Source organism: Alnus glutinosa, chromosome 1 (assembly GCF_958979055.1).
Source record: "Alnus glutinosa chromosome 1, dhAlnGlut1.1, whole genome shotgun sequence".
NCBI classification, from domain to species: domain Eukaryota; kingdom Viridiplantae; phylum Streptophyta; class Magnoliopsida; order Fagales; family Betulaceae; genus Alnus; species Alnus glutinosa.
The window spans coordinates 38,250,284-38,266,314 of record NC_084886.1 but is presented as its reverse complement, the minus strand read 5'-3'; the positions used below and the strand labels follow the sequence as shown (position 1 = coordinate 38,266,314).

Below are 16,031 nucleotides of genomic sequence, written 5' to 3'. Positions count from 1 at the left end.
TGGAGAGGAGCCGGCCAGTGAAAAAGTAGGGCCAAAATTGTCCAAAAATTTAAAATGACAAGTTTACCCATAATTATTATACTAACCAGCTTCTCTCCGATTCAAATGAAATAGAGAGGGTCTGTTTCTACGGAAGGGGACTGGAAAGGGTTGGGATGGTGTGGGAGGATGGTAGACAAGAGGCGCAAGGAGGTGGCAATCAGCTAAGGGAGTAATTGCATTCCTTTAAAGGGATAGGCACGTTATGCTATCGATCGAGGAGAGGTGTATCTTTCACACACACATATAGTGAAACAAAGGTAACCTAAGGATGCCACAGAACAAGTTGCACACACAAGATGCCACAGAACAAGTTGCTTAATCCTAAGACATGACACACAGACACAGATGCCACAGAACAAGTTGCTTAATCCTAGGACATGACAAAGGATACAATCCATCCTTTTTCTTTTCTTTTTTTTTTCTAATTGATTAAGGAAAAAGGCTACAAAGAAGGATCTTTTCCACTCCAGATCCAAAGGGAAGAAAAAGTGAACAATCTTACAAATGAAAAATGAATGGACTCCCCAACAATACAATCCATCCAACTTTTATGATGACTTCCACAGGAGCAACTCAAAATAGAGTAATACTAAAAGGAAGATCATGTATTCCTAATCTCCTGCTAAAATTGATTTAGTTTTTAAAATTACTATTAGATTTGTGATAGAACATTATTAAATTTTGATGTAATAAAACATTACTATTAAAAGCCGCATCAATTTTGAAATGACACAACGAAAACGTTAGTCTTTCTCGTAGACTTAGTCCTTAAAAGAGGTTAATTTTATCCTACAAGCTCAACTTTAGTCAAAGTAATGTGTACTACCTGAAAATTAGCGGGAAGCTTAGAAGTGACCTAATAATAATCGAATTTAAAACTTACTAATCTCCCAAATCCTGATTGAAGAGAAAGATTACATGCATATTGTAAAGTCCAAACATCAAGAGGAGATTTCAGCTTTTACCTAATAAGAGAAGTTACAATACTAACAAAATCTCCAGAAAAAGATGCACCCCCTTGTAAGCTCAAAATACCCACCGTCCGATCTCCACAAGGTCGGAAATCACATGATGGAACACCCATTGGCGTTTTCATCACTGAAAATCTGAAAGGAATCCAACGGTGTTGCTTGCACTGGATAAATCTCGTGGTGGGTACCTGCATATGATGGACCAAAACTTTGGGTAGGATGTATCCTGTTGTAACTTGCAACATACACCGGTTGATGGTAATTTCCTTGTGGGTGGTGGCTTGATGACTGACGTGTAGGGTTCAGATTCATCAGCCCCACACCATGATTCATACCCAGATCATGACTTTGAGATCCGGTGCTTGCAGGCGTACCAAATAATGGTGCAGCCAGACCACTGCTAGCATTATTACCTTTTTCCCCTCTCCTTTTCTTCTTTTTACCGCCACCTTTTGCAGCAGTACTAGCAGCGCCCTCACTTTCGCTGCCCTTTTGATCCACCTTCGGCGACTCCTCATCGCCGGGATGATTTTCCGGCGATTTTTCTTTTCCACTATTTTTAACAGAGCTAAGCTTCTCTTCAACTTTCTTCTCACATGGATTCTCGTCTTTTTTGTCATTGTCGTTTATGCCACTTTCTGGGTCACTATCTTTGTCCTTGTTCTTTGCTCTCCCTGATTTTTTCTCTTTTGCGGCGATATTTTCCGACCAAATCTCGGCGTGTTTCCCTGTTTTAAGCAGCTTTCTAATCAAGGTCTCAACTGCGACGTTTCCGGTCACTGTAACTTTGTGTTGCTGTGAATCAAAGGCTGTGGTAAAAACACCTGCAAAATACAAAAAAGACAGTACAATAAAGGCTATGTGCAAAAAGCTAGCAACACAAAAAGGGAGAGTAAATAGAGTCCTATTTGGTTGATGAGAAAATTTATGCAAAGAAAGAAGAAAAAGGTGTAAGATTAAAATGGCAAAAGGGTTTTCATATTTTTGGTAATTAGTACCATCAATGCTCTGTAGAACTTTCTTGACTTTCCTCTTACAACCTTCACAGTGGAGGGAAACTTTCAGGATCCATGTCTGAGAAAACAAAGCAAATGAGCTTTGAAATGCCAAAATCAGTGACAGAAGAAGGAGAAGAAGAAGAACGTCTGTGTTTAAACAGGGATATACCTGGTATTTAAGTGGTTCTGAGGGTTCTCCAGCAGATTTGGTAGCCATTAGAGGGAGCTGGGAGAATGAAGGAGGCGAAGAAAGAGTATTGGAAGTGGGGAGTAATTTTGAAGAGGTTCAGTTCAGAGAGATGAAGGAATGAATGTGAGAGAAAAAACTCTGTCGAAGTCCTCTGTACTCTGAAAGCACTGCAATTATATGTATTCCGTACGGAGCAAATTGCGCAACACATATAACAATCAAATTCTATATGAAAATGACAAAAAATATCTCTCTCTCTCTCTCTCTCTCTCCTGAAGAAAACGGGTTTCATATTTTAATTACATCTGATCTTACCTTGTTCCTCGTGAACCCCCACAATTTACAATTTTATTTTTTTTTGTATTCTCGTATTTGTCCTTATTCATAACTATTGCTATTTATGTTATTTATTAAAATTCAATTTACTTTTGAAATCCACAACCGGAGGGAAGCTTGTCTAGTGACAATTTTTTTTTTTTTTTTTTTTTTTTTTTTTAAGGGAAAGCGTAAAGATTTCATTAATAACACCCAAAGGGTAACGAAAGTACAGATTACAGATAACAGAAACTTAACAAAATACAGATGCCCCATTATAGTTACCCAAATCACAGATTATACCAACAGCTGCTACTAATAAGCCTAGCCAACAAAAATGTGCCTCTACGTTGAGATATGAACCTCTACTTGCACTATGGAGTCAGTCACAAAATTGTGCTTAAAAGCAATGACCAGACTAAATCAAACCCAAAGCAAGCTGTTAAATACAATCTGTCAAAAGCAAAAAAACACCTAAAGCAGGATCTGCCGTCGGAGAAAACACCACTGGAGACGGCGCATGCAGCACACGCACTGCCACAGGACAACCCCTGCAACCGCCTAAAGCAAGAAAAACCCCTGGGCACCACCTTGCACGGGAAAGATACAGAACATGGCCATCACGAGCGGCCCAAAGTACGAAGAACACCCTGGCGCGTGGATGCCACGCGCCGGTCACCGCTGAGCTACCCAGCCGTAGAAGGCAGCGTCTGAACCAGAGGACGACGATGAGCACGGCAAAGGGGCGCGTGTCGACTGGGCGGCTGTGAAATAGCGCAGATTTGGCCTTCAAAGAATGAAAAAACTAAAACCCAACCAAAGTTTTTGCCAGCCACCGAAGCGACGGAATCTCCTCCTCCAACGCCTCTCTGAAATGTTTTCCTGCTAACCGAATGAAACAATAAAAAAAAAAAAAAAACTAAAAGACTACACAAACCTCCATAGTCCAAACGGACTAGGAGGACTAAAATCCACCACCGGACAAGTCTGGGGGACACAAAACTCCAAACAGCCCTAGTGGCTGGGAGACTCTAGCACAAAAACCTCTCTAGCCCGAAAAGGCTAAGAGAAGAAACAAACAAATCAGGAGGAGGGAGGCTAGAGCCTCCCTCCCCCGGCAAGCAGCATGAAACGGTGGGAAGGTCAGAAGAGAGAAAGAGAGAGAGAGAAAAGAAAGAAGTAGCTTGTCTAGTGACATGGCGGCACATAGATAGCCCGGTGCAATAAGCTTGTTCATTTATCTCAAAAAAAAAAAAAAAAAAAAAAAAATGAAAAGGTTATATGAAAAACACGTGGAAACAAATGGAGTTTTAATTAAGATTAATTGCTTTAAATCTGAAAGTGGTGGCGGAATTACCGGTTTTAACTTTTGAACAGTTTGACACGGAATCTCCCCTCCCGTCTCCCTCCGCAAGGCCAGTGAACATATTTCTGTGGGTTACTCGGAAAATGGAGCAGGAAACACTCTACAATGAGCCAAAAAAAACGAAAGAGATTGACAAGACAACACTTTAAACAAAATGAATCCCATTACTTTCACAATAAATAAACATTGAAGTGGTAGATAGGGGGGTAGATATGGATTAAAATATTCCAACTCTAAGATTTTGATGGAACTTCCCGCCAGAGTTCCGTTCATTGATGAGCCATTCAATGTTTGACTACTTGAAAATCGATCTGGTTTTGGGGATTTTTATTATTACTTTTGTATGTGCTTGTATGTCTTAAATTCTAGTTGCAGCACCTCATGAAGTTCAAGTACACACCTTTAAAAGATAACTCACGAAATATAATATTTATATATATATATATATATATATATATATATTGAAAAAAAAAAAAAAAAAGAGAAAAGAAATAAGGTATCTCTCAACATTTTCAGACAGTAATTTAGGAGCATGAGTTTTAAACAGAAAAGAAAAATGGGAATGAACTACACCCAGATTGCTTAAGAAACTAGTACTCAGTGAATGGAGATGAGAAAGAATTAGAGAAAAGCTTCATCTTAGGTTGAATCCACACCGAAAATGGAAACGACATAGAACGGCATTCCAAATTCTACAAGTAGGCAAGATTCCACAATAATTGATTGAGAAAAGAGTTCGTTGTTGTAAACTTAAGTTAAAAACAAGATAAAGCACCAGTGGTACACATTCATGGAAAAATGCTCTGCTCATCTCCTTTTGGGGCATAACCTATAAGTCATGCACACTTCAGTGCAAACCCATCTAGTTTTCACTTTCTTTATCATTATTATCCTCCTTAGGCAAAACTTGTCCTTCCTTGTCATTCCCTTCAACCTTAGGATCCTGAGCCTGGGCGTCTATAGCATCACTTGAGAGATCCTGCAGCTGCAAAAAGCTCATTATGAATCAGTCCAGGTGCTTGTGATTAGTTCCCAAAGCATAAAATAATACCAGAAATCTGTTTAATAGATCAGCCCTTGGAAGGCATAGGAAAATTAATTAGTCTAGTAATAGTTTACCCCCAAGTTTCTTAGGCTAGAAGTGACATCCTCTTGTTGCTGCTGGAGAGTGGTCCTCAGTTCTTGAAATTCCTAGATCCAATTTTATTCAAAAAAAAAAATCAGACAAAGATATATCTGAAAAATCAAGCTTGGAAGGATAAATCTGCAGAGCACCACTTACTGATCGAAGTTGATCCACTTCGACATTCAATGATTTCTTGAGATCTGAAAGCTCCTGTATGAAGCAAGAGATAATTGCATAAATTACAAGTTGAAGTTTATGGGCAAAGTGATTTGTATGCCAATTAGAAGCAGAGTTGAGTTCCAGTATCAAATCAAAACAAGCAAGCAAGAAAGAAATGCAATGAAACCAAGTTTACATTTAGATTACAATATTGACATATTCAGCACATTGATGCACTTTAAATACTGAAATCCATAGAGCATAGTTTAAAGATGATTTTAGAATATGAAATGATGGACAGTCCTTTTTTCTTTCAAACTTATTTGGCTGCACAAATCACCATGTATATATGTTGCAGTCAAACCATGTATGAGTTTAGTCACTTCATGTCAAAAATTTATGGATGTCAATCATGTTAGATTTCAAGTACTCATTCACCACTATAGCTCATAACTTCAAAAGAGACCATCTTTGTTTAACCATTGGTATTAACAAGTGAAAAGAAGATATTTCTTAAAGCCAAGCTCCAATGTTTCATCCCTAAAACAGGACAATTTGGGAATTTCTAATATCAATTGCTTGCGTGCAAGCACCATTTATTCAAACTTTGTTATCACATCAGCATCTTCCAAGCAGCAACACGTGTTCTGAAGTCCTTAGTCCTCTTAGCTGGCAAGGGAATACATTAGATGTTGTAGGATGTGTCTAACAATATCCTTAGATATCTAGTTACTAGCTTGGTTGCCTGTAAAATCTCCACATGATTTGTTAGACATAGAGGTTGCTCTTTACCACTTATCGAACATTTGACATTTCTCTTAACAAATATGGCTCCCACATCTATTTCCAGTTTCTTCCCTCTAGCTCTACAGTCGCTTTGTAAGTGCTTTGGGTCTTGAAGCACCAAAGCATGCCACAGGTGCAGAAACATTTTAATCCACTCCTGGCATTTTGCCGGAGTCGAATCATACATTATTATAATGGAGTATTCATTGTGTCTGATAAGTTTTTCTAAAGTTCCAAAAACATTTTGTTGACATAGATCAAGAATCTAACAGAAAGTGTGATGAGACAAAAATCAAAACATAATCACTGTTGTTAATCGAGATTATTGTCTGGTAAAAGAATATCTCTAATTAGCCATATAACATTAATCAAAATCAACTCATATTGAATTGAAGAGGTTCCATAAAAGTTGACCTTCACGCAACTTTAGTGGACTGTTTAATTAAAGAATATCAATGTCGCTGAAAATAGTTATAAGATCTAAAGAAGTTTTCCCCATTAAATTGTAACCATGCCATCATGGAGTAATAATTAGAACCCCAGTTTAAAACAGGTCTATGCGAGAAGAAATCGATCCATAAATAAGATCCAAATATCAAACAAAAGGAATTGAATGCCATAGCAGGTACCAAAGAACAAGTACCCATATCTTGTATCAATCACCCATGGAAGCCAGACATCTTATTCTATCAAAACTTGTCCATATATCAATAATTCCAAGAGACCAAAACAGACGCAGAGCCATCTGCACACTTTCCAAATATAAAGCACAAAAATGGAATGGATATACAAAGACATTTTGTTATAATTATCCAACACTTACATCGCGATAGACCTTAACTTGAGTGTCTAACTTTGATCTCCAATTTTGCAAATCCTAATTACCCATAAAAATAAAACAAAACAAATCGTTCCGCAGTCAGAACTGAAACACATTAAAGCAAATTGAACAAATAATAACCATTATTGCAGTGCTAATTAAGAAAGTAATGCTTAAACTCACATGTTTCAACCCTTGAATTCTATTAAGCAGCTCAGCCCTCGATTCATTCAATTCCTGAGAGCAAAAACCCAACAGATATGAGAACGCTATAGCTTCTCGGAATTCCTGCTTGGCTAACGAGAAAATTGGGGACAGACAGCAGAAACAAAATAAAATGATCTAAATCCCAATAACGCAACCTACATTTTTCCTAAGCAAACAAAAAGGACACTGAGCATACAAGGATTGGAAATTACCGCGATCTTTGAGCCGATCGGAGTAATGTTCTCCTTCTTCTGCAACCAAAAATCACAGATTATCAAATTTCCAAGCACAAAAACACATACAAATTGGCACACACACACACACAGAGAAAGAGAGAGTACTAAGGAGAGTGGCTCGGCTTGAGCCGGAGCAGGTGAGGAGTCAGAGTTGGCCATTGGATCGAGAACTCCGATGAGGTGATGAGGTTTCTAGGGCTTGTGTGGGGGGTTCTGCTTGTGTCTACGACCAATCTGAGAGATCCTTGAGGTTGTCGGGGTATATAAGGATTAGACAGTAGAAGTGTGAGAGAGAAAGAACCAAAACCCCGTGGATTTGAAATTTGAGTTAAGGATGTGTTTGGGCGGGCAATCTGAAACTGATGCAGTGAAGTGTAGGTTTTTACTCTTGAGTTGTAGAGAAAACGAAAGGATTATCGTAGACAACCAAATATGTATACATGTCTTGTCCTTGGGCCTAAAGCCTCCCATGTACCAATAGTTGCATAAAGCAGTCCAATTTAAGGTAGGTGTTTAAAGAGTTTAGAGTCATCATGAATGTCTTAAGAGTTAATCTATTAGTTAAAGGGTTACATTTATTTCTATTAGCTTGAATTATTAGAAAGAAAGGAAAAAAAATATGCTTTTAGAGGTTCTTAAGGTATGACTTTATTAAATTTCTATTTAATGTTTAAATTTTATCAATTTATTTCCCAAGACTCCAATCATTATCAAATAGATCATTTTATTCACTCCACGTTATTTTATAATGTCAATGCAATATAATATTCAATTAAAATCTGACACGTGTCACGATAACATAGTCAGCATGTCTACTCAGGGTCTTAATTCACTGGCATGCCAGGTCATTATTGATTGTTTTTGTTTCTTAAAAAAAAATAAAAAAAAAATTGTTAATTTCATTCTCTTTCCAATTTCGGTATAAAAGATGGGCAAATTTATTATTGAATTTATTGTTGTTTCATAGGTTCAATAGTATATTTTGTAAAAGAGATATGTAAGAGAATAACATCAAACATATCTAAATAAAAAATTTAAAAAAAATAAAATAAAATTAACAACAAAGGCACCCAAAACGGTGCGTTTTGATTGAGTCCTTAAGTATTCAATGTAGAATAAGGGTTCGAATCTATGACCTCTTGTTCTGATACTATAATACCATATTAAATCATCATTTATTTTAAAATTTTAAATTTATAAAATAAAATAAATTGAATATTTAATCAATACTTTATCATTGATAAGTGGATTGTTTGTTGGAAAAATGAAAGAAGAGGGGTTTTTCAGGTTGTAATAATCTCCCAAAGTTAATGGCAATAGAAATATTAGCTTCAGAGATTATTAATTTTTTTTAATATTAAGTTCCTCAACACGATTATCTAATTTATCTTAGGATCGAGTAAGCTAAAAGCCAAATTACATTCATAAATCATGTTTCACATTATTTTGCTTTTCATGTTTATTTGATGATCAAACACAATGCAATCTAATGCCAGAATTTGGGGATGAAAAAGCATTTGGAGAAAAAGAAGAATTCCATTGCGGAGTTTGAGGCTTTATTTATATTCAGTAAAAAAAAAAAAAACTTTATTGAATTTTCAGTACTAATCTTCACATATAGTTCATTGCTTTATTATCTTTAACTTTAATTCAACTTAAAAATGAGGAAATATTATGACCATGTAACCCACTATCAAAATTTGAAGATAAACACGTAACTTGCTACTTTTTTTATAAACCTTTTTTTTTAATTATTATTTTTTATAATGATAAATATATAATAAATTTATGAGTCGGAGCACGATTTAAAATTGGTCACTCACTTTCTAAAAATCAATATTTATTCCTTTAATTTTTCGCGGATTTAAAATAAGTCATTCTGTGATTTTTCCTTCTATTTTTGCAACTTCTATTAGTGCCACGTCAATCTTTTTGCAACATCATCTCAAAATATTATCACTTTTTATTATATTATAAATTTAAAAACTTTTTTTTTTATTAAAAGAAATGAAAAATAAGAGTTTGTGGTGGCTGCTACCTTTGGAAAGGGGGGTGGCTCGCGGTCACCCTTAGATTCATTTCAAGGTGGCTCGAAGGCCACCCCCGGCCATTGGGGGTGGCCGCGAGGCTACCCCTGGCCCCTAGAGATGGCTTTTGGGCGACTCCTAGATCAATTTCAAGGTGGCCTTGGGATTGGTCACGCACCATCTCTGGCCCTAGTTGGTGGCCGCAAGCTACCCCAAAGGTGGCATCGGCACTGGCCACCTCTAGGAGTGGCTTGCAGGCCAACCCCCCCCCCCCCCCCCTTCCCCAAGCGGCCGCCCCAAACCTCCATTTTCATTTTAAAAAATAAAATATAAAATATAAGTTTTTTAAATTTATAATATAACAAAAATATATATATTCTAAGATGATGTGACGAAAAAGTTGATGTGATAATAACAAAAAATGCGAAAATGGAAGAAAAAATCACAAAATGACTAATTTCAAATCGGCGAAAAACTAAAGAAGTAAATATTGATTTTTTGGAAATTAATAGACCAAATTTAAATTGCGTTGTGAGTTAAGAATTTATTATACATTTATCCTTTTTATAAATTAGTTATGGGTATGGTAGTTTTTTGTGTTTATTTGTTTGTTTTTTTAGATGAAATTTACCCACATATCTATGTATTTTGCTTCCCTATCAAATCCTTCCATTATCAGGGAATTTCTTTCTGTTAAGTGAATTATGATGACGTAATTAGGTAATTTGCCTCCTAATCACACCCGCTCATTGTCTCCATTATCTTTTTAATTTCATTTCAGCGAAAGATTTGACAAAATCTATCCAACGTATACCAAAAACGACAAAGCAAAAAATCGATTCCTAGGAAAATAAGTTAGATATTGTTAAATCATGACTTTTATAAAAAACTTAAGCTACTTAAATTTTTGGTTTAAATACTCCTACGGTTCTTAAGTTTTGAAAACTTTATTTTTTAGTTTTTAAAATTTCAATTGCATCACAGATAGTACCTTAATTTTGAAAAAAAAAACCGAATTAGTACCTCAGTTAAGTTTTTCGTCCAAAAATTAACGGTTCGCCACGTGTCAACCTTAGAGATTAACACGTAGCACTATATAAAAAATAAAAAATCTTTAAAAATTAATTAAAAAATAATAAAATTAAAAATATATATATATATATATATTAAAATTTTGAAAAAAAAAAAAAAAAAAAAACAAGGGGGCGGCTGGCCACCCTTGACAAAAAAAAAAATTCAAGATCAATTTTGGCCCGTTTTGCCCTTGGGGATGGTTCGGCCACCCCCAAGGGCAAAACGCCAAACCGATCTTGCCATTTTTATTTTTTTCTGTTCAGGGGGTGGCCGAGCCACCCCAGACCAGCCAAGAGGTGGCTCAACCACCCCCCCCCCCCCCTTTTTTCTTTTCTTTTTTTTTTAAATTTTTAATTTTTTAATTTTTAATTTTTTATATAGTGCCACGTGTCAACCTCTGAGGTTAGGGATTTGATTCTTGTACAACACCAATACAACAACCCCTCACATGAGGGTGGGTCCCAGTATGTGGGACTCACCCTCATGTGAATGATTGTTGTACAGTTGTTGTATTGGTGTTGTAAATCTAACATTTTCCCTGAGGTTAATATGTAGCAAACCGTTAGTTTTTGGACGGATAACTTAACCGATGTATCAATTCGGTTTTTTCCCAAAATTGAAATATTATCTGTGATGCAATTTGAAACTCAGAGACTAAAAAATAAAGTTGTGAAAACTCAGGGACTAAAAAGGTATTTAACCCTAATTTTTTTATTTACAAGTAAAACATTTAACTGGAAATAAATTTCAATAATATTTTAAGATGAATGTATATCAACTTGATGCAAACCAATTAATACAAAATACATAAAATGATAGATTAGCTCGTTCGAAAGAACCGTAACCTCTAATCGCTAATTCGAGAAAGTCTGATCTCCCAAAAAATATGGTAAACTGTATTTCACATAACAATAATTATCTTCATATTATTCCATAGTTTTTTTAAAAAATATACAATTAGGCTAGCAAACTCATGTAGGAGTGTAACTCTAATATTCTAGATAGAGTTTCACTACTCCCTTTAGCTAAATAATCTTACTACTATTCAAAGAGAACTTTAAATGAAAACTATTACTCATCTTCTCTCACTATAAGAGATAAGCATCTTATTCAAACTATTACTTCTATTTAGACTCGATAGCTATTTAGATAAAGATGTAATACTTACAGATTATGATTACATCACAACGTCAATAGAACTTAGAGCACTAGTAGCAGATGCCTTATAAGTGGTTCTATTCCCTAAAATAGGGAATATTTGAAAAAAATTACAAAAAAGTATGTCACAGCAGAAGCCCTATTATGCATCTTCATCCTTGGGTAGCTACAGTGCTACCCAATCTAATATTTTAATAGAGAAAAACACCTCTCTCTCTCTGACTCTCCTGCTGTACCCTCACTCACCGGATCCTCTTCCCTCTTCTTCTTCACCAAATTCCCCCTTGTAGCCCACTGCAAGACTCGCGGCCACCGCCACTGCAACACTGTCCGTCAACAAGATGCGCCTATCCACTCTCACGGCCACCGCCACTTCACCGATTCATGGTTCCTTCGCTCCATTGCCTACCGATATAGCCCTTTCCAGCAAAGCCAAGAAAAAAACAAGGCGATAATCGCCAGCGAGTTGTCGTCCCTCTCCAAGTTTAATCTCTCCAGCGCGCTCTTCCTCTCCAACCTTTCATCACCGCCAACCAGCTCTCCGGGCCCATCCCCGTCCTCCACGACAAGCTGAGCGACGCCATCCGCTCGCTCTCAGGAACTCAACTTCGTCAAATCCCTGAGGAAGCCTCCAACACCGGCAACCTAAACGACGCCATAGAGGAAAACGGCCATGCCGGGTTCGTTTTTGTTAAGGATTTACGGGGATCGTCGAAGAAGACGACTGACGAAGAAGACTGCTCGGCCATTCAAGACTCAGGAGGCCAACGGTGACGGAAATAAATGAGGGAGAGTGACAATGAGATATAGTGAAAATAAAAATAAAAATAAAAATAATAATAATAATTTAGTGGTAAAGGTAGGAAAGAGAAAAAAAAAAGAGTAAAAAATAGTATTTAATTGATATAGGGAAAATTAAGGGAATCTATTGTGGGGTATTTTTTTATAGGGAAAAAAAAAGTGGTTTGGTTCCCTAAATTTTCCCTAAAGTAGGGAAAATGGTTGGGAATCTGCTGCTAATGCTCCTATATGACAAAGATTTCTTTCAAATTGAATTAAAAGAAATAAAATGTAATATGATCTTTTGTATGTGAGAATCACATGTTTTTTTTAATTACAATGACAAAGTTGGAATAAATTTTATTTAAAATACATTTGCTCTTCCAACTTTGCCCTTACAATTAAAAAAAAACACGTGCTCCTCACAATGCAAAATAACACATAACATTTTTATGGACTATTTAGAAGAACTTCATTCAACCTAATTTAGAGAAAAATTATGTTGGAACTTATATAAGGTCTAAAAGAAAAGACAAAAGTCAAATCTCCCAAAGAGTTCTTGTCCTTCTCCATAATATTCTTTTGTGAGTTGCTTCTTACGATTGAGTGTCACCTGAAGAGGCGTCCCTCCTCCTCCTCCTCCATTCTTCTCTTTCATTTTACTTTTCTTTTTCTCATATTTTCTCTTAATCTTGAGAGTCATATATGTAGTACACTCAATCTCTCCGCCCTAAATGCACCACCTCACCTTCTTCCCCACCCCTAGATCCCCTAGCCGACCTTCCCCTACACTGTTCATGCTTCCCATGCGCCGCCACGGCTCATGTGGGCCTGCACGCGCCACTCATCAATTTTTTTTTGTTGGCTCCGATCCTTCTTCATATCTATGGCTCCGGTCTTCTCTTTTGCAAGGATTCCCATAGTGGGTTCCCCTTTTTTGTCGATGGAAAGCTCCAAATGCAATTAAAGACCCACATGCGAAGTCCCGCTTACCTTATTCATCAGGAACCATTCTCGCTAGACTCTGCAATGGTGTACAACTCCAACAACTTCGATCCAACCAGTTTTAGCGCTCTCTTTGCTTCAGCCTCGAAACTAGCTTTTTGCCACGATTGGTGTTTTAACAAGCATATATATATATATCCGTCTTTGATATACTGTTTCAAACAGCTGTTCTTGGCGGCCTTCTTCTTGGTTGAGGTTCCAAGTATCAAATGGGTCGGGTCATTTTTTTGGCCCATTTCCAATAATCTTTAGACTTTTCTAATATTGTACTTGTTTGTTTGTTTGTTTGTTTTTTTTTTTTTTTTGAACTAATAGCATGTGTTATTATAAATTTTAGGGATAATTGCACCGTTGGTCCCTGTGGTATACCATAATTATTTTTCACTCCCTAAAGTTTAAAAAGTTCATGGGAGGTCCTCGTGATATGCAATAATTACAAATCGATCCCTGACGTCAAATTCTGTTAAATTTTTTAACAGATTCCGTCAAATGCCACGTCAGCGACACGTGTCGCCAATAAGATGGCGACACGTGTCCACCGTAATAAAAAAAAATTTTTTTTTTTTAAAAAAAAATACTTATTTAAAAAAAAAAAAAAAAATCAAAAAAACAAAAAAACAAAAAAAAAAAAAAAAACTGAAGGGGCCGGCCACCCCTTGGGGGGTGGCCTGGCCGCCCCCAGCCACTGGGGGTGGCCGCGCGCCACCCCCAGTGGCCGCAGGGGTGGCGCGCGGCCACCCCCAGTGGCCGGGGGTGGCGCGCGGCCACCCCCAGTGGCCGGGGGTGGCGCGCGGCCACCCACAAGCCACAGGGGGTGGCCTTCGGGCCACCCCTGGATCTTCCAGGGGTGGCCTTTCGGGCCACCCCCAGGCCACTGGGGTGGCTCCGCGCCACCCCCGGCCACTGGGGGTGGCGCGCGGCCACCCCCAGTGGCTGGGGGCGGCCAGGCCACCCCCAAAGGGGTGGCCGGCCCCTTCAGTTTTTTTTTTTGTTTTTTATTTTTTTTGAATTTTTTTTTGAATTTTTATTTTTTTAAAAATAAGTATTTTTATTTTTTTAATAAAAATTATTTTTTTTTATTACGGTGGACACGTGTCGCCATCTTATTGGCGACACGTGTCGCTGAGGTGGCATTTGACGGAATCTGTTAAAAAATTTAATAGAATTTGACGCCAGGGATCAATTTGTAATTATTGCATATAACAAGGATCTCCCATGAACTTTTTAAACCATAGGGAGTGAAAAATAATTATGGTATACCACAGGGACCAACGGTGCAATTATCCCTAAATTTTAAAAGCCAAAGGCTTACATCTTGAGAAATGAGGGACAGGCCCCCCATACTCTTAAGCCAGAAGAATCTGGCTTAAAAAACAGCTGCCTATGCAGAATTCCAAACTTTACTAATGCTCCGTTTGTTTCGGTGTAAAATGATTTCTGGAAAATGATTTCGGCATTTTCCGGTGTTTGGTAGGGGCGAAAATAATAGTCAACCGGAAAATGATTTCTGTTTGACCAAAAATGCTTAGTAAATTTCGGAAAATGATTTACGCTTTTTAAAAGCGTAAATCATTTTCCGAAGACGCGAGACACAGTCGATTTATTTTAAACGGCACAGTCGACCTTCACGTTCAAGCAGCCGACCACCATCGAAATATTGCCGGTATAGGAATCCAACATCCGTTAATGTCGCCGGAATCTGGCGACGGAATCCGGCCACCTTCGCCGGAATCCGGCTGACCGGATTCCGGCGACGAATCTGACCGGAATCCGGCCATCTGGCCGGATCTGGCCAGACCGGCCGGATTCCGGCCATCTGACCGGATCTGGCCAGAAAGGCCGGATTCCGGCCATCTGGCCGGATCTGGCCAGAGAGCCGGATTCCGGCCTGCCCTGGCCAGGGAGGCCGGTTCCCGGCCGGCCCTGGCCAGGGAGGCCGGTTCCCGGCCGGTCCTGGCCAGAACGGCCGGCTGGCCGGACGGATCTGGCCAGATCCGGCCATCCTGACGGGATCTGGCCAGATCCGGCCACTTTCGCCGGAATCCGGCTATCCCAGATTCCGACAAAACTGTCCGGATTCCGGCATTTATCTCGAATTCTAGTTATATTAGCCGAAATCATGTGAAAATAGTCAGAATCTAGTCGGTCAGTAACGGAATCTCGTCATCGATAATTTTTATATTATTTTACATTAATATTTTAAAGTTGCGAATAAAAATTGATTTTTATAAGTTAATATGATTGAATAAAAATATAAAAAAATATTTGCGATTTTCCGTACGCGCCAAACACCGGAAAATGCTTTCGACGGAAAATGGCTTCCTGAAAAATGACTTCCCTGAAATCATTTTACGACGGAAACCATTTTACGTCGAAACAAACGGAGCATAAAACTACAAATAAGCCCCCATTATAAAGAAAATTTCAATAAAATTTGAGTCATACATAGGCAAACTGTACTTATAAACTAAGGAATTTCACAAACAGATCTAACAGAAAATCAACCCAAGTCGTCGGAAGGGACACTGCCATCGTCGGAAAACCGGCGCGTGTACGGCACGCGCCTCCCCCGAAGCTACCTAACAACAGATCGGCCTCCCTGAGTCTGAGCACCACTGTTGCTCGGCGAAAAGAAGCGGAGCGTGATCGTCACGAGCAGCACAAAGAGAAGACTTCTCTGGCGCGTGACAGCCACGCGCCGGTCACCGGTAACCCACACGGCCGCAACAAAGAACGACGGAACCAGAACACGTCGGTGGACCCATCTGAGT

General features: G+C 38.3%; 2 protein-coding genes across 2 annotated transcripts; both read right to left on the bottom strand.

The window, feature by feature from the left end:
- Positions 1–983: 983 nt before the first annotated feature.
- On the bottom strand, positions 984–2,413 carry LOC133858864 (heavy metal-associated isoprenylated plant protein 35-like). Its single transcript, XM_062294324.1, has 3 exons — positions 2,181–2,413; positions 2,012–2,087; positions 984–1,837 (listed from the first exon to the last, which is right to left on the bottom strand). Exons 1-3 carry the CDS (start codon positions 2,226–2,228, stop codon positions 1,107–1,109), a joined length of 855 nt encoding a protein of 284 aa, XP_062150308.1. The 5' UTR covers positions 2,229–2,413; the 3' UTR covers positions 984–1,106.
- Positions 2,414–4,552: 2,139 nt separating this feature from the next.
- On the bottom strand, positions 4,553–7,629 carry LOC133858863 (uncharacterized). The gene is made up of 7 exons (XM_062294323.1): positions 7,322–7,629; positions 7,193–7,231; positions 6,957–7,010; positions 6,777–6,830; positions 5,165–5,218; positions 5,002–5,073; positions 4,553–4,867 (listed from the first exon to the last, which is right to left on the bottom strand). Exons 1-7 carry the CDS (start codon positions 7,373–7,375, stop codon positions 4,745–4,747), a joined length of 450 nt encoding a protein of 149 aa, XP_062150307.1. The 5' UTR covers positions 7,376–7,629; the 3' UTR covers positions 4,553–4,744.
- Between the last annotated feature and the right edge of the window lie 8,402 nt (positions 7,630–16,031).

Excerpts from the sequence above, each read along its gene's own strand:
- LOC133858864 (XM_062294324.1), bottom strand. The coding sequence starts at position 2,228 with ATGGCTACCAAATCTGCTGGAGAACCCTCAGAACCACTTAAATACCAG. Across the intron at positions 2,088-2,180 it reads CAGAACCACTTAAATACCAG|ACATGGATCCTGAAAGTTTC; the intron begins GTATATCCCTGT and ends TTGTTTTCTCAG. Across the intron at positions 1,838-2,011 it reads AGTTCTACAGAGCATTGATG|GTGTTTTTACCACAGCCTTT; the intron begins GTACTAATTACC and ends TGTATTTTGCAG.
- LOC133858863 (XM_062294323.1), bottom strand. The coding sequence starts at position 7,375 with ATGGCCAACTCTGACTCCTCACCTGCTCCGGCTCAAGCCGAGCCACTC. Across the intron at positions 5,219-6,776 it reads AAGTTAAGGTCTATCGCGAT|GAGCTTTCAGATCTCAAGAA; the intron begins GTAAGTGTTGGA and ends TGCTTCATACAG. Across the intron at positions 5,074-5,164 it reads AAGTGGATCAACTTCGATCA|GAATTTCAAGAACTGAGGAC; the intron begins GTAAGTGGTGCT and ends AATTGGATCTAG.